The sequence below is a fragment of the Falco naumanni genome, chromosome 14 (assembly GCF_017639655.2).
Source record: "Falco naumanni isolate bFalNau1 chromosome 14, bFalNau1.pat, whole genome shotgun sequence".
Lineage (NCBI taxonomy): Eukaryota > Metazoa > Chordata > Aves > Falconiformes > Falconidae > Falco > Falco naumanni.
In genome coordinates this window covers 16,691,706-16,709,771 of record NC_054067.1, presented here as the reverse complement: position 1 = coordinate 16,709,771, position 18,066 = coordinate 16,691,706, and the positions used below count along the sequence as shown (strand labels likewise).

Sequence of the window (18,066 nt, the reverse complement as noted above, 5' to 3'; positions counted from 1 at the left end):
GGTGTATGGGCTTTCACTTGAAGCTAGACATCCCATAATACAGCACAGACCGACCTTTATTTGCAGATGATTTTTCCCCCATCAAGCAAAAAGGCTTATAAATGCACTTTATGCGGTGAAAACCGGGGATAAAACCCAAACCCTCCAGCATTATTTCTGCGTAAATAAAACTTTAAAGACCGCACATCCCCCTGCGCTGCAGAATCGCCGGGGGCGAGCGTGCGTTTCCAAGGTAGAGCAAAATTAATTTCCATCCCTCCCCTCTGAAACGACTCGGTGCCGAAGGAATGGAGAAGTCATGGCTATTTCACTAGTAACAGGATTAAACCATTTATGAGGCATTGCAGCTGCTCTTTTATGGCATCTGATTGATATTCATGTGTGGTTAGCATTTGTCTCCTAACTTGTGTAACACAGAGAATAGTAAAAGAGAGACAATAATCGCCGGGCTGTTACATATTCAGGGGACTGGATTTCCCCTATCAGCCTTTCAGCGGTTGTGAGCATGGGGCTGACCTCCCCTCCGGCATTTCGGACCCAGAAGCACGCATCCAGCCAGGGCAAAATAACGCGGCGCTGCAAAAATCTCCCCTCGCCCCATCGCTCCCAGCCCAACCGGCCGTGCCAGGCGCTGGGTGCTGGGTGCTGGGTGCTGGAGCAGCGCATCGAGGGGAACCGGGTGATTTTTGCCACTATTTTACCCAGCCAGCCCCACCGGCAGCCGTGGTGAGGAGCCGCATCGGGCGCACAATGGCTCTTTTGAGCGGCGAGCGAGGGCTGACGGAGGCCACCGCGGCCACTCGCGCTCCTGCCGTGGGGCTGCGGTGGTGGCTGGGGGGCTTTCCCCCTTCGCCAGCCCGGGGAGCCATGCTGGGGGCAGGGGGCTGCCCACAGGAACCAGCCACGCCGCCGTGAAACTGTTCTCCCCCTTTCCCGCGACGGAGCACGTAAAATCAGGGATGCTGCAACAGATTGTCAAGCCACACAGTTAAGTCGATCCGTTACTCGGCACGCATTCCTGCTCTCCTCCCCTGAACAATTTTTTAAAGCCTCTCAGGAAATTTTCTTGGAGGGACGGGAAGCTCACTTTTGTTCCTAACGCAAATCTACCCCCACCCACACCCACCCCCCAAAGTATACAGCAGCAAATGGAAAAGTAATTGTGACAGCAAAAATCAAAGCAGACCCGGCAGGCGCACAGAAACAAAGATGTCTTTACCTGCAGTTGTAGGTCCTGATTTCCTTGTTATCCCTTTTGCACTTGACTGCCACGAAGATCATGGTGACAAAAAGAATGGCTGCGATAGACCCCAGGGCAATAATGAAAATCAGAGAGAGGTTAACAGATCCTATGGACTCCTGGGCATCCAGGGCTGGAGACAGGTATATCAAAATCAAGGCAGAAGCAGAGAGAGATGTTTTTCCATGGTCGTGAGCCACCACGATCAGCTCGTAGGCTGTCTTTGCGTTCTCCCCAAAGGCTCTGGTGGTCCTTATCTCTCCATTGATCTGGTCTATCTCAAAAAACCCTCTGTCTCCTTCCACCATTTCATAGGAAAGTCTGCCATTTTCACCCTCATCATAGTCGTCTGCCTTGACCACCGTCACCAAGTAGCCAACCCCTGCGTTCCTGGGGATGTACACCTCCGCGGTCCCGTTGACCAACGGTGGGGCCGTAATCACGGGGGTGTTGTCATTTACGTCCAGGACAATCACCCTAACAGTGGCATTGCTCTGCAGAGAGGGATTACCCCCATCTTTTGCCAAGACCTTGAACTCAAAGGCCTTCGTCTGTTCATGATTGAAGGACCTCAAAGCATAGATATCTCCAGAGTTGGGGTTGATGGAGACATAGGTGAAGACAGGCATGTCCCTGACTTGGGAGGGCACAATCTGGTAGGAGACGCTGCCATTGAGGCCCAGGTCAGGGTCCCTGGCCGAGACTGAGAGGAGGTAGGCCCCCGGAGTGTTGTTCTCCTGCACAATGACCTGGTAATAGGGCTTTGAGAAGTGGGGATGGTTGTCATTCTCATCTGTGATCTTGACAGTGAAGGACTTGGTGGCCTGCAGGGAGGGGACGCCATTGTCCTTGGCCTGGATGGTGAGGTTGTACTGATCCCTCTGCTCCCGGTCCAGCCGCCCATCCACCAGGATGGTGGAGAAGCTCTCGTACTCCTGGAGCCGAAAAGGCACGTTGCCCAGGAGCTTGCACTGCACCCGCCCGTTGGCCCCGGAGTCGCGGTCCGAGACCCGCACCAGGGCGATGACGTACCCCGGCGGGGCGTTCTCACTCACCTCCACCAGCTCGCTGTTGACGGAGAGCAGGTTGATGAGGGGTGGGTTGTCGTTGGCATCCTGGACGCTGATGGTAACTTTGCAATGGGCAGGGATGGAGTTAGGCCCCAGGTCCTTGGCCTGCACGTCCAGCTCGTAGACGTGACCCTCCTCGTAGTCGATAGCACCGCTCACTGTGATGAGGCCGCTCTGTGGGTCTATTTGGAAGAGCTCCCGGGCCCGATCCGAGACGTAGCTATGGAAAGAGTAGAGGACCTGGCCGTTGGTGCCCTCGTCCGGGTCAGAGGCGTTGAGGCGGATGACCGGCGTACCCGGCGGGGAGTTTTCAGGCACACTGACGGTGTAGGCCGGCTCCTCAAAGAGTGGGTTGTTGTCATTGGAGTCGATGACGCGGATGCTGAGCTCCACCGTGCCGAAGTTGGGCGGGTCACCGCCGTCCAGCGCCGTGATCACGTAGCTGTAGTGGGACTGGGTCTCGCGGTCCAGGCTCTTCTCCACCACCAGCTCAGCGAAGCGCGACCCATCGCCCCGCGTCTTGGTCTCCAGCCCAAAGAGGTCGTTGGGGGTGATCTCATAGCTCTGCACACCAAAGCTACCCGAGTCCGGGTCGTAGGCGCTCTCCAGTGGCACCCGGGTGCCGGGGCTGGCCGTCTCAGAGATCTCCAGCTCGATCTGGTCAGTGGGGAAGCTGGGCGCATTGTCATTGAGGTCCTTGATCTCCAGCTTGATCACACAGATCTCCATGGAGCTGGACATCACCTCCAGCGAGATGACACACTTGGGGCTCTGCCGGCACAGCAGGTCCCGGTCGATCTTCTGCTTCGTCACCAGCAGCCCTGACCCGGGGCTGATGTCCACCAGGTGGGGGGCCGAGTTGGAAACCACCCTGAAGGCTGTGGGCTGCCGGGGGTCCAGCACGAAACCGGCGTCCCGGGCGTCCTTGGCGACGTTGGCGATCACCGTGCCGGCCCGCTGCTCCTCCTCCACCGAGTACTTGAGGTTGACGAGGGCCCCGGCGCCGGCCCACAGCAAGGCGGCCCCCAGCAGCGCCGGGAGAGCCCCCATCGCCGCCGCCGCCCCCGCCGCGCCGCGCCCCGACGGCCGCCGGCCGCCCGCCTCAGGGGCCCGCAGCCCTCATGCGGACAGCGCCCGCCGGGCTGCCCCGGCCGCGGCGGCGGCGGGCGGGTGAGGGCACCGGAGCCGCGGTCCCCCGCGCCCACGCCAACACCGCCCGCTCAGGCGCTCCGAGCCGGCGGCGCCGCGGCTGGGCCAGGCATGGCGTGCGGGAGCGGGGTGCCGAGCCGAGCCGCGCCGTGCCGCGCCGAACCGAGCGGGGCCGAACCGCGCCGCGCCGAGCCCGCTCCCGCCGGCGCTCGCTGCGGCGGCCGCACGCCACTGCCCGCAGTCCGGAGCGCCGGCGGGCGGCGCGGGGGCGGGCGGCGCGGGGGCGGGCGACGGTGAGCGACGGCCAATGGGCGCCCGGGGGCGGGGCCGGCGCGCCGTACCGCCGCCAATGGGGCCGCGCCGAGCCGCGCCGCCGGCCGGTGGGGCGGGGCCGGGGCGGGGCCGGCGGAGCGGCGCGGCCGGGCAGGGGAGCGGGGCCGCGCGGGGTGGCTCCGCCGCGCCGGCCGCCGGGTGCCCAGCGGCGCCGAGCCCGCCCCGGTGCCCGGGAGCTGCGGGCGCAACGGCGCTCTCGGGCGCCGCGGCAGCCGCTGCGTGGCGGCGGCCGCCGGCGGTTCCTTCTCCAGAGCCGCGGGCGCGTACAGGGCGGTGGCGGGCCCCTGCGGGCACCGGGGTGGGCGCCGCGGGGGCCGGGCCGGAGTGGCCAGCGGGTCCGCGCCGAGCGCCCCCAGGCCCGTTCAGTCGCTGTCCTTCGGGTGCGGGAGGGAGCCCGCCCCGCTCCGGCTGCACCGCCCCACGCCCCGCCGGGCAGGGTCCACCGGGAGCCGGCGTGGGACCCGGGGCCGCCAGGCTCTCCCCGGCGGCCCCAGCCCGGCGGCGCTCGCCGCTCACCGCTGGTTGTTGCGGAAAGCACGGCGGTGCCGTCCTCCTTGGAAATGAAATAAACCTCCCGCTGTCCGTGTGCCGGTGCCTTACCTCAGGGCTCCGCGCGTGGCCCGCAAGTCCCCAGGGGCTAATTACCGGGGGCCCCGGGCAGGTGTCACGGTGCCTGGGCACGGGCCGGTGCTGCCCCCGGCCGGTGGGGCCGGGCCCTCCGCTCCGGCACTCGGCCTGGGGCCTTTGGGCCGCGCACCTCCAGCCACGCCGCTCCCCGCCCCGCGGCTCAAAGAGGGGCTGGGTGCAGGCGCGTCCCTGCGGCAAACCGCCCCGGGAGCCCGCCGGTCGATAGCGGCGAGCCGGCGCCGCGGCGGGGAAGGCAGCGGGACAGGGTGCCCGGCCGGAGCTGCCGCGCCACAGGCCCCCTCGGGGCGGGCTGGGCAGCGGGAGCCGCCGTCTCGTCGGAGCCGCCGCCCCGCGGGCACAGCCCGGGCACCCCCGCGGCGGCGGCTCCGGTCCCCCGGCCCCGGCCCGGCCGCGCCGTCGGGCCCTGCCGCGCCTTCCCAGGCACAAGGGCGCCATCTAGCGGCCGCCGCGGGGAGGCGGAGCGGCGGGACCGGCCCGGGCCGCGCACGGCGGAGCCGGGACCCGCCCTGCCCTGGGCGGGCCCCCACGGTGCGCGGCTCCGGGCGCTGCGGCGCGGCCACGGGCCGCCCAGCCGGCAGGACGGGCAGGCGGCGGGCGGCCGGCACACCACCCCCTCCCCGAGACACCATCCTCCGGGACAGCGCCCCTCCATCGACACCGTCCTCCCGGGACACCGTCCTCCCGCGACACCACCCGTGCGGGGACACCGTTCCCCGGGACAGCATCCCTCCAGGGACACCGCCCCCTCCGGGGACACCGTGCCCGGGGACACCCAGGGGGATGCCCTCTCCTCTCTGGGGAACACGGGAGCAACGCCGGGTCCCCCCGCTCCTGGCTGCCGCGACCCCGGGCAGCGGGAGCAGAAGCCGGCGGAGGGAAGAACCATTCCCAGGAATTTTGTGTGTCCCCCCCGGGGGGCAGCGGCGTGGGTCGGTGTGACCCACGGGGGAGCAGGGGGGGGAGGTGGCGGGGGGGGACAGTGCGAGTGGACAAACCCTTTGGTCCCGCGTCCGCCAAGGCTTCCTTGGAAAAATTAATTCTGATGCCTTGAACTGTGCCATGTGGATTGAAAACCTGGCTGAAGGATCATAAACAAAGGGTAATTAGAAACAGGGGGAGGTGTTTATGGGGTACTGCAGGGATCTAGGTTAGGTCTACTCTCGTTTAATACCCTCATTAATGACCTGGAAAGAGGGAGTAAACTACACATTAATGAATTTGGCAGATGATGCTATATGGGGAGGTGCTGTGAGCTCCAGCAAGCACAGAAAATTAACAGAGAAAGGGCCTAGTGAGAGTAGAGACATGGGCAGAAAGCAGCGCAAGGATCTGTGCCTTAGACAACTGCAAGCCAGCGCGGCTGGCAGGGAGACGTGGCCACCAGCCCACAGCAGGACGGGCCACGGCAGCTGAGCCACGTACCAGAGCCAGGACAAGGGCCAGGGGACAGCGAGGGGGACATGGGGGGCTGCCGTGCACATCCAAGCCCTGGGATGCTCAGGTGTGGCCGGAGCTGGGCTCCCTCGGCACAGACACGCTGGCAGCAGTTCAGAGGGAAGCCACGCAAATGATCAAAGGCACAGAGAGACTGATTTCTGAAGGAAGATTAAAAGGCTTAAATATATATATTGCTTGGCTAAGAGCTGTCCGTGGGGAGACAAACTAAGAGCCTTACAGATCTGGTTGGTGTAAATAGGGAGGGAAGGAATTATTTAATAGAGTACAAGGGGCATCACCAGAAGGGATGACAGGAAATGAAGAAATGGAGCATTTAGGTTGAATGTCACAGGGGAAAAAATCCCCTCTGCTGACAGCAAAAATTATGAGGCTGCAACATGGTTCCCTGGAGGGAGAAAGTTCGGTGGCTTGAGATATTTAAAACTAGACAGGATCAGTCTGAATATAAAGGCACCTGGGATCAGCTACCGGCAGGGGAAGTGTGGAAGGAGCAAGAGCTGGGCAGGGACGCATCTCATTTTCCAGCTCTTACTGAAATGCTTATATGTCACATATATAAAAGACCTGCATTTTTTATTTATTGCATACCTGTATTTCTGCTGCTGTAAAGAAAATCACTGACATCATGGACGCTGTCCCAGGCACCTTGTAGCCAGGCAGGGCTGAAAAGGCCCTGAAATCAGAGAAACTTTACCTCCATATAGGTATAGACGCAGTTTAAGTGACAGGTACAAGGTTGCTGAGCAGGTCTATGGTGTCCCCAGTGTCTGTATCCCTGCACAGTGCGACGTGCCCTGGACCACCAGGTCTCCTGCAGGCTTCTGTAGAGCATCCTGTATCTCAGTGGCTTTCTGCAGGATGCTTTCCAGGTGACCAAGGAGAAGCCAGGCCACAGCTGGCTGGCTGCACAGCACCCGTAACCTTGGTTAACGCTCCATCCTTTCACCCTCAGCTAATGCTCAGTTTGCCAGAGGCTGTGACGGGACCCCTTCCGAGCAAAACAGGCATCGATTGCAGCCTCCCCCCCCCCCCCCCCCCCCCCCATCTCCTGCCTCACTGGAGGTCTGTGAGTGCTGTCAGCAAAATGGATTAATAGTCCTATTATCAGTTCAGATGGATGGCCAGGGTGAGGAGAAAACATCGCGTCCCAGGGAACTCAAGTAGGCACATTAATAAAGATGCCACACGTTGGCTCTGAAATCTAAAAGCATCACTTCACTCCTTGCAACACAATTAGTTTATCCAAAGCCCAACATCAGCACCTGCTGATGGCCCTAGTACCAGTGCGTGGTGACCTGGCTGTCAGGGAGGGAGCTGGTGGCATGGTGGTCCCCCATGTCCCCCTTGGCCAAACCCCTTGCAAGCACTCTCCATGCAAGACAGCAGCTCATTTCACAGCACCCACCTCTGGTCATCCTGCCACTGGGCAGCTGCACTGTCCCCCTTGGTGTCGGCTTGCTGCTCCTCAGCATCAGGCTGAGGGGAGGGGGCGCAGGGCCAGCCCGACCCCTCACAGCTTGCGTGACACACAGTGTGACAGGGCAGCACCACGGCCTGTTGCTCAGCCAGCTCATGGATGGGTATGGACAGCGTGTAATGAAGATATCGGTTCTGCCCATGCTGTAAAATAAGGAAAACTTTTAATTAAAAGCAAGTGGTGCATCTTGCAGCCCTTTGTTTGAGCACTAATGGGAATGACTTTCCTTTCCAGCCCAGCATTTATAGCTGTCTCTCTTGTACCTGTCAAAAAGTAAATCTCAGGATCTAAAACATGTATATTTAAAAATATGGTGTCAGCGGGCTGTCAAGCCTTGGGTTTTTTATTCCTCCTGCAGGGGGTGAGGGGAAAGGACATGCACAGGATGAGACCAGCAAAGCCATCGCCCGCAGGCAGGGCAGGGTGACAGCCTCAGCGCTTGCCCAGCCAGCTCCTGCCAGCACCCTGCCTGTCCTCCCTGCCTCCCTCGGGGCGCACTGCTGCAGAGGCCAGAAGGCTTCAGGGGCTCGAGGCACGGCCAACCTCCCCCTATAGCGAGGGCTTCCCGCTGGTACCCTGCCCCAGCTGCTGGTACCTGCGCCACCACGCGCATCCTCTGCTGCAGCAAGGTGGGGACCGAAGCCCACCCTGACCCAGCTCCCCCAGCACCCCACTTCTCCTGGTGTGGTGCAGAACCGGAGAAAACATGCATAAAACAGTTTGAAATTTTGAAGTTTGTTTTAAACATCAAAGAGGAACTTTATCTTTTTAATTTTTCAAAGCTGTTCTTTTAATTTCACATTTCTGAAGTGTTGTTTTTCCCCTTTCCGGCACCTTTCCCTTTCGCTACTAGGTGAAGTAAAATAAATGATGTAAGTTTATTTTTTCCTTTCTTTGCTTATCCAGTTCTGAAAAACTTGAAAGCTTCTCAAGGTGTCTGGGTGTCGGGAGTTACAGTTTAAGTTTGTACTGTTTTTTTTTCCTGAGCAATGTTTCAAATAGCACAGCAAAGTAGAAAAAAAACCAAAAACCCTGTAGTCTAGAAAAAGGAAATGAAGAAATAGGAAAACTCAGAGCAAAATCCCTAGCCCATTCAGCCATCAGATAACTGCTGTGTATGGAAAAAAGGAAGACCTAAAAAGGAGAAAATACAATATTTTGTGTTTGGCCGGGTGGTGTTCAGGAAATGAGACAAAGTATTCAGCTTCGAATTAAACACACTTCACCACCGCCACCACCCATCATGTGGGAATTCAGTGTATGTCTACTCTCAAGAGGTTTTGGAGTAAAGACAGCCTGGCTAGCACTGCCCATCAGCCCCCCAAGAGCCAAACTTTCTCCAGCATCCATGGGACTTGCAGACATTTGTGCATGTAGCTCTGCTAGCACTTTGCACATAATGCAGATAAGGGACCGCTGCTGTGAAATATTGAGTCTTTAGACTATAAAAAACTGTCTTTCTAAGCTGAAATCTAACTTTATTTGTACTCCCGCAATTCCACCCAAGTCAGCAGGGTTTCCTAGCTGTTAGCAAGGGCAGTGTCTGGCATGCTCTTTCCACAGGAGAGGTTAAAGTGCCAAAGAGAGGACAGCATCACTGTGAGGAATTCGATAAACTCCTATCACTCAATAGTTTAATTCATTTTACTGATGCAGCATCTTTTATCAAAGATTACATAATGCTGAATAATCATGAAGCACATAATGCAGAGCCAGACAGGCAGTTATAATCAGATTTAAAGCCTATATTAAAAAAGTGGCAGGTGAAGGGCTAATTCTCCACTCCCACACTGGTGTTGGTCCAGAGGAAGCCCGCTGGAGCTGCTCCCAATTTACACAGCCTGCCTGACAGCAAAAAACGGGGACAGAGGAGAAGTAATAGGATGGTGCTTTCTGGGGGTACCTAAGGAGCCAGGCAGGCACATCCCATGTGAACAAAAGCAGCACCAGGGCACAGCGAGGAGCTGGGCAGAGGCTGGCTCTCAGCAGCCCGCACAGGGCAATATTAAGGCACAACGCAGCCAGCACCATCAGCCACTCTCTTCCCGGTATGGTCTGTGAAGACGTGAAGCAAAAAATGCTGCTCGATGCAGGGGGCCATGATAGACGATGCAGCCTTTCCCCAAAGCTCGCTGGCCCACACCCCACTGGCTGCTGCTGCTGTTCATTAGCCAGCGGCTACTCGATGGCCTGGGGCAAATGAGCACACTGGTTCTCAGGCCACTTCCCAGAAGGCACATTATGAAATATACTGCCAGAATTGCCATCTCTGCCAGCTGAGGGACCAGGACCAAGCAGGGTGGGGAGGGCACCTGGAGCGAGAGCCAGGCATGCTGCTGAGCAAGCTGGTCCTGCACCAGCACTGAGCACCAAACAGCATCCTCACAGGTGACTGACAGCTGACCTGCTGTCTGCTGCAGGATCACACCAAGAAACTGCACAGCTTGATTGATTTAATCCTGTATCGTACAAGAAAAGCTGACCTGAGGGTCTGGAAAGGGCTGCTGGTCACCCTCCGAGATGCAACCCTGGCTCCTCGGGCACAGCAGCACACCTGCACCTGGCAGCCCATGGGACACACCTTTCAGCCATGCTTGGCTAAATATTTCCCCTGCAATCAATTCCAGCATATAAAACCATCAAACAGAGTAACCTTGCAATCAAATAGCCAACAGAGAAAAGTGTTTAATATTATCCACTCCAGATAATGATCTGTATTTCCAGCACAGGCCCCAAACACACATCACCATGCACTAAATGCCATGCAATTGCCTACACAACAACTTAAGCAAAGGTTGAAAGTGAGGAGAGAAGAGGGAGGGTAGAAAGCAAAGCACAGGGAGATTGCAATCTGTGCCACCAGTGTGTGCGGGAGCCGGGCTGGGCGAGCGCTGCAATGCAGTTCGGTGCACAGTCGTGTGGTGGACCTTCAGGATGGCGCGTTGGATGCCTGCCTGGATTTACAAACCGTGCGTGCTGTTACCCACACAGGTGAAGAACAGACGGCCTTAGGGTTTACAAGACAGCAATGCCATGGATGAATTAAGAGGCAACCAAACTTCTCTCTGCAGGAGATCCGCCTGCCGGCGAAGGTTATCCTAGGTAAATGGGAGAATCTCTGCTCTTTCTACCCTGCTTACAAACAGCACATCTTAATTCAGTCTCCAGGTCATTGCATGGACGAACAGACTGCAAAGGTTGGGAGAACAGAGACACCTGGGGAAGGACAGTGATTTAGAGAAGCAGAGCAGTGCAGCATCTCTGGTCTGAACAGCTACGCTGCTAACGCACAGAGCTTAGCGAACTCTGCACAGCCGCCCCCACAGCATCCGTTCCATCTTTCAAAAGTCACGAATACAACTAAATCACTTATTTCACATTTTTCTTTCCACTTTTCTGCCCCCTTCATTCCTGCATGCTACTTAGTCTGCTGCTGACCCCATGGGATGGGAGAGAGACTCCAAGGCTTCCTTCTTCCAGCAGAAATTAGATACCTGGCACTGGCAGGGAGCTGACAGCTCCCAAACATTCACTTGCTTTTACACTCGAGCCACAGGGCTTCTGCCCAGCATGCCAGCAGGCAGGAGAAGCATTCCTAGGATATACAGCCTCCTGCCACAGCGCTGAATGCCAGCTGGGAGACTTCGGCAGCGTTCCTCAGCTGGTGCGATTTGCCCCAGCTCTGGAGCAGCCAATGGAGACGTGTAGCACCAGCCGAGGAGCAGCCGTGGGTCCAGCTCCATCCCACCACGGTGCCTGCATCAGGGAACCTGGCTTCAGTTCCTCGCTGGTATTGACTTAGCAGCACCCCCCAGCTTGGTGTTTCAAACACTGCCTGCCTTTATCCTACACCCAGCAATTAGCAGTCCAGGCACCAGTCCTGGCACGCTTCTCTCCTCCCCGGCACCCCCTGCCACTTCTGCAACTGCAGATGTAGGGAAATCATAGAATACACCCGTCAAAACCACAGCTCTTCCCCAGCATCGCCACGCAAATCCTTTTCACCCAGCAAACTGAGATTCGCACTTTATGGCACTCCACCTGCACTGGCTGCGGCGAGCCTGATGTTCCCGCACCGCAACACAGCTGGGCGACCGGTGGCGCTTCAGCAGAGCACTCAGAGATGTGAATGTCAGGGAGAGAGATTTGTCACATAACATTACCTACAAGAGAAGGCAGAAAAGGCTAGAAAAATGCCTAACAATTGCTGTAATTATGGCTTCTTCAAATGACTACATGATGTCAGACAAGGGCTGGCATAGCTTACCATAACCGAACCTAGGGTGGATGCTGTTCCAAGCCAGTGATTAATAGTCTGCTAGGATTTGTTTTGGCATGGCAAAAAAATGAGTGTGGTGTCTCAAAAAGATGCCAGATGGATGGCCGGGAGCAGAGCCCCCCAGCCAGCCGCCAGCACACTGCAGAGCAGGTGCTGGCAGCAGCAGTGCTGGCGCAGGTTGTCACCCCGAGCCACGCAGTGCTTGCTCCTTATTTGTGGGGTAACTGCATCCTGGCAGGGACCAGCTCCTGCCGCTGCCTGGACCCCGACACTGCTCCAGCCATTCCCGGCACCTTGCAGAACAGGCATGATGCTGGATGCAAAGGCCAGTGTGCAGGCAGGATTGCTGGCTCCCATCCTCCTGCAGTGCAGGCTGCTGAGCAGCACAAGCACATGCAGACAGCCTTGTCATTATCCTCGCATCAGGTACATCCCCACAACAAATTCCTGGACCTCATTTTCAGCAGGAATGCCAGGACAAAGCCTTCCTCCTGCAGCTTGGGTTGGTCCCCCTCTCCTTCACCAGCCTGCAGACTTCACTTGCTCCAGGGCAATGAGACATCACCCTCTCGGCAGCCAAAACAGCAGCCACAGCTCCAGCAGTGCAAAAGCCTGAAGTGTGGTCCCTCAAGAGGCCACCCACCCACCGTGGAGCAGGTGTGCAGGGTGAGAGAGCTGCCTTCCCCACAGAACCCTGGGCCAGTGTGCCACCACAGCTACGGCCAACGCAGACCCTGTTCTTCAGAGAAGGATGCAGCGGGGAGGTGGCAACCATGCTCACATCGCTCTTCACCTTGGCAAGTAAGAGGCAGATCTTGGCTGTCCACGCAAGTCGCGGTGTCTGCTGGTGCCAACACATCCTCCGGTGCGAGGCTAAGGATGAAACTGAGTCCAGCTGGGCCACAAGATTTATTGTTTGGATCAGGCTGAGAAACACTTATGCGGTGTTTTATTAACCATAATGGATAGCTGTGCCTGGTAAAATGAATAATAATCTTGTTTAAGGGATCACTCCTGAATCACACAGTGTTGTTGCCAACGCTGCAAACTTTCCTCACTGGTCTGCAGGCCAACTCCTGCCCTGGAGCAGGTGATGCACAGAAGACCACAAAAGGTAGGACAGTTTTCTTCATTTTTTTCTTTCTTTTTCTTTTCTTTTAAGAATTGGAGATAATATGACAAGTAGCATCCTCCATCTCACAGTCCCTCTGATTTTCACACATCTCATCTCAGTCCATCAGGAGTGCTGTCTTACCGAGCACTTACCCAGCCTGCAGCTCCACATCCATCTCAGGTGTTTCCCGGGGACAGAGCTCTGCCTGGGGTAAATGGTCAGTGGCTAATGGAAGGAAGTAGAGGAAAAAGTAATTTACATCAGCTAAGCATTTATTCTGTACACTGCTATTTTGTGATCATCTATAATTTTAACCTATTAACAGTAGAAGGTGCATCTGTTCTCCGGATTCATCTTGTTTACAGGTGATGTAAACAAGACTGAGGGACTGGTCTTCTATTTGAGGGTATTTTTGGAAATTCTGTATTTCTTCAATCACGAGTGACCCCTGAAACCCAGGGGGGGCACTTGGGGAGGGACAGCATCCTACCTGACAGAGAAGCTGCCTTTTAAGCAAGACCCGCTCCAACATGTTACATGCTCAGGAGCAGCAAAGCGTGCCGCAGGAGACTGCCAGCCAGCTTTTGCAACGATGAGACATGCCATTGCCACCACCCCAGCTCTGTTAAAAAGCAGCGAGATGCAGTGGGCAGCAGCAGCCCAGGGACGTATGTCATGCAGAGCTGGGACCAGAGATCCAGGCTTGGGCACCAATGGGGAATGCACCAGGATCCTAGAGAAAGCTTCACCCGTAGTAGCTCCACGTGCATGTCCTCCTGAAATATCCCCTCCCTGGTTCTCCACCCGGTGCCCAAGACCCTCATGCAGCGGAGCTGAGGCTCTGATTCAGGGCAGCGAGCTCTCCTGCAGCCAGGGAATAAATAATCATTAAAGTGAAGGCAGGTACCATGCTCAAAGGAAAAAGCAGCAAGTACAGCCTAGACCACGTGGCAGAGTTACATGTTGTGCTATGTAAAAACACATCCTTCCTGGTAGAGATTTAACATATACCTCAGCCCTATCATCATCATTCACTTTAATTAGCAAGCTAATCAGCTGACGGCACTGTGGAGCCAGGGCTGGCACTGGGTGACGGCCAAGGGTCCTGATGGAGAAAGCCACCAGTGGGAACCATCATGATGCAGCCCCTCCGCACCCCACACAGGACAACCCTAATCCTGTGTGATGCTGGGAGAGGTGCAGGTGGGGGGCTCAGCACCACAAAGCCCGGCTCAACCGTCCTGCATCTGCCTGGCTGTGGGGGAAGGCCTGAGCAGCCACCCATGATGGAGATGCTGAAGGAAAGCACAGCTCATTGAGATTCTGCCTGCCTTCACAAACCAAGGCAGCGGCTGCCGCGGGCTGGGTGCCCCAGCGCTGCCCGCACAGCTCGCCCGGGCGGCTGGCAGGGTGGGCTTGCTCCGCACCCTGGTAGCGAAGCCTGCACGGCCAGCGGCGCTGTCAGCCAGCCTCCTGTGAACAGCAAAGAGAGGGAAATAAATACTAAACAGGTCTCCTGCAACACACACAAATGCCACGGAGACCGTCCTCTTTAACACAAGCCGGTTTCCCCTCGGGAGCCTGCTTTGAACTCTGTTTTAACACAAGCCCAGGACTGTACCTTCCCTTTCCTCACTGGTACGGAGGCCAGCAGCACAGGCGGGCTGTCCCCCACGGCCCTCCCAAGGGACATCCCTGCCCACATGCAGAAACGTAACACGCTCGCTCAGATTTTGAGTAAGTCACCTATCTCCAGCAATGACAGCCACCGCCAGCGGCTCTGCCCGCCAGGCTCTGGCTGCTGCCACCATTCAGGTGCCGAGATTTGCACGGCTTCGGGCACCTGCAGAACCTGAGCTGGAACAGACAGAGCTGGTTTAAGTATCCTGTGAATTTGCAGCAAACGGTTTATTGGAAACTTTTAGCTCTCTTTCTGTTCATTAATGAAGTTCAAACATCCTTTGATTTTCTTCATATTTGCTCATTATTTGAAATTGCACAGGGATGCTTTAATGGGGATGTTTCGAAGCAGGGTCTGCCTGCCTAATGTTCAAAGGCAGGCAGGCAGCAGCCACAGCATGTCCCTGCTCTGGCCTCGACACACTCTGCAGGATGGAAACCTGGCAAGGATTCAGGCTCCTACTGCCACCCCCCAGACCTCCTCTTTCTGCAGGCTTTTCTGCAAGCAGACTTTGCTCCAGATGCAGAAGCGCTTGCTGAGAGCAATTTAAAAGGGTTTGCAAACACCAGCATGGTTCTTATTGAAACAAATATCCACCAATCTGTGCCGTGCTCTGAGAGCACCAGCTCCAGGAAAGATCACATCTCCCCAGCTGGTCTGGACACGGTGCCACAGCAGCAGCGTCAGAGCCACTTGGCTGCAGGCAACTCCCTGCCAGCACCATGGGGCACACACTCCGGCCACCCTCCCAGCACACAGCCACGGTGGGACCATGCTGCCGGAGCTGAAGAAGGGTGGAGGGGAATGCAGCTGGAGGGCACGAGAGGACAGCCCGTCACCAAAATGCACCCTGCGGTAGGAGCACCCATACCAGGGCAGGCAACACGGCGGGAGGTCATCGTGGGCACCCAGCACAGCTTCTCCACGCTGCCATCAATGCCTGCATGGATAACAAAGCTCCATGTATGCGAGATCACCACGCAGGCAAGGAAACGCAGAGCAGGGCCATGAGATGGCTCCTTTCCCTGCTTCTCCAGCCACCTGCCTGACCTGGGCCAGGACACCTGAGGTGACCCCGGCTGGTGTACTCAGAAGGGAGAACTGTGGGGTAAGACGCAAACCCCTTGTTTAATCCTGGTTACACCAAGGAGGAGCACTGGTGACTGCCACATCTGTCAAACTGCAGAAGAAAGTCTCACCCCAGACACGGTGGAGCTTCCCTGCCCCAGCTATGGGACGAGCAGCCACCACGGGGTTTTCCAAACAAGGAGCCGACACTGACCGGCAGAAAGCTTTTGTGTGGATGCTGCCAGCCACTGCCGAAACTTCTGCGGTCTGAATATTCCAAACCTGCTGTAACATTTGGGTATTTCACATATACTGCACAAGCCCAGTTTATTTCGGGAATTATATGGTGATGGATAGCTAGATGCAAGGAAAGGCCATTATATGCTATAAAAAGCTGCACAGTCTTCCTGCCTGCTCCGTGCTCTGTGACAAACCATCTGCTTTGCCTGCACCTCCCTTTGTTTATCCTGCTCAGCTCAGCTGAAATTAAAATTGAGAAAAGCAATTTCTCCCGATCAAGTTGGAAAGATAAGGAGAGCGGCTGCTGCACACACTGCCATAGAAACCTGGGCTACTCCAGCGTTTCACCCTCCTCCTCCTCCCTGTGCACCAGCTAAGCCTGTGAAGTGCCCAGCTGCAGTGGGAAGATCCTTCTGCTCATGCCAAAGGAGAAACACAGATGGATTTAGCCACGGGAGATCTATCTCGCAAACGCAGCACTAAGGAGTTTTGTTTTACTCGTGCTCCCATCCCCTCCCCTCGGATTCAGAAGTACAAAGTGGCCCCTTTGATTAGAAAAACACATTTAGATGAATTTGGAATTATTTCTCATTTGAGAGAAAGGAGGGAGCAAGGCATCATTTTCCCAGAGAATATTTCTGGAGCATTTGAGAACCTTCTAGGTTACGTTTACACCACTAAAGCACTTTTCAGCTCAAAACACTCTACAAAATATGGGTCCAGGCTACAGACACAGCTGCAGCTCAGCTTTGGCACCAAGCCTCCAGGATTCGGTCCCCCAGCATGGAAGCCCAGCCTCTGACAATACACCTGCATATGGCTGTGAAAGCTGTAGGATGGGAGAGAGCCCCTCACCACCTCCTCCCAGCACCTCCTCTTGAGATGCTGGAGTACAAGCCCCCTTTAAGCCCAGTGGTTTAGCACCTGCAACCTATTTGCAGCCCATTTGCACCACTCATGCCAGGAACAGCACAGAGTACAGCTCTTAAAAGACAGGAGATCTTCCTATTTCTACATCCTATTTCTTTAGACATGTTAATAGCATGAGGCCTCTTCTCTCTAAGATGCAGAAGCAGCTGCTTGAGTCTCCACTGAATTAAGCTAAGGGCAAGTTTTACGTTTTGAATGAAGGTTTTTGGGGTCTGTTTTTTTTTTCAAAACCTGAGAGCAAAGACATCAGAAAAACATCAAGCTGTGAGACATGCCATTTTCCCTGTGCTGGTATAACTCAGGAATAGCTGAATAAAACTGCAGTCCATGTTCCTGACAAATTCCCCAGTGGGCTGAGTAAAGGCTGGAGAAATTCCACCCCAGAAGGTAATTGCTTTTTTCTTTTTTTTCCTTTTCTTCCTGAGGTTATCAGAGTTACCGGGAGGCAGCAGAAGCCCCTTGCCTCACGGGAGCAAGCAGACCTGTGTGTGCTGGAGCCCACTGATTGTGGGCTACACGCAGGGCTGGTGGGCTGCAAAGACCAGCTTTTTTGCAGGGCCACGCAACCAAGTAAGGGGACAATTGGATGTCATGGCCCTTCTGCTCCCTAAAGCCATGGGCGGAGGGTCAGGAGACCTCCAGGGTCTGAGAGGAGACCAAGGAACACTCTAGGTGGGAGCAGGATCCTCACCTACACAGACTGCACCTTCTGCAGGCACCCATGGCTCTGTGACCACCTCTGACAGCAAAGAAAAGCTCTCACAGCTCAGGTGAAACATGAACGGAGGGTGCCTTGATTCCCAGCACCTTAACCTCCTCCCTCTACCGTGCCACTCCTACCTCAGAAGCCCCACCGCCCCGCAGGTGGAGCAGCCATCGCAGCCCTGCAGCCAGAGATGCCAGGCACTCGCCGCCACCAATTAATCAAGATGACTGCTTTGATTGCAGTTACATGTCAGGGGGCAGATAATGCCGATAAACCCCTCTGCAGCAAGGCAAAACCAGAGTGACAATGCCAGCAAATCGGTAGAGCGATCCTGGATTTGCATGGGATGCGTTACCTTAGGATCTGGATCTGTTCCTGGGTTTGTCCAGGATAAGCAAGATTAGATCTGGATCAATCCTGGGCTTACTGGGGCTAAGCAAGATTAGACCACAGATCAGTCTCCATATTGATCGTATAATTTGTCACTACTGTGCTTGGGGGAAAAAAAAAATCTCCTGTGCAGTTAATGGAGGCTGCACCAGCACGAGGAAGTGGAGATGCCAGGCTATATTCATTAGACATGTCATTCACTCAGCACAGTCATTGTTTTCTGTGATAATGTACTTAAAATTCAGCAGCACACTCTTCCCCACATTTAAATAGAAACAGAGAT

At 56.1% G+C, this 18,066-nt stretch overlaps 1 protein-coding gene across 2 annotated transcripts in view; it reads right to left on the bottom strand.

Moving 5' to 3' along the window:
* Nucleotides 1–3,665, bottom strand: part of PCDH19 (protocadherin 19) — a 59,840-nt gene extending 56,175 nt beyond the window's left edge. For both annotated transcript variants that reach the window (XM_040614676.1, XM_040614678.1), the window contains exon 1: nucleotides 1,220–3,665. In XM_040614676.1, coding sequence (XP_040470610.1) covers nucleotides 1,220–3,360 — 2,141 coding nt within the window. In that variant the 5' untranslated portion in view covers nucleotides 3,361–3,665. The remainder of the gene's footprint in view (nucleotides 1–1,219) is intronic.
* Between the last annotated feature and the right edge of the window lie 14,401 nt (nucleotides 3,666–18,066).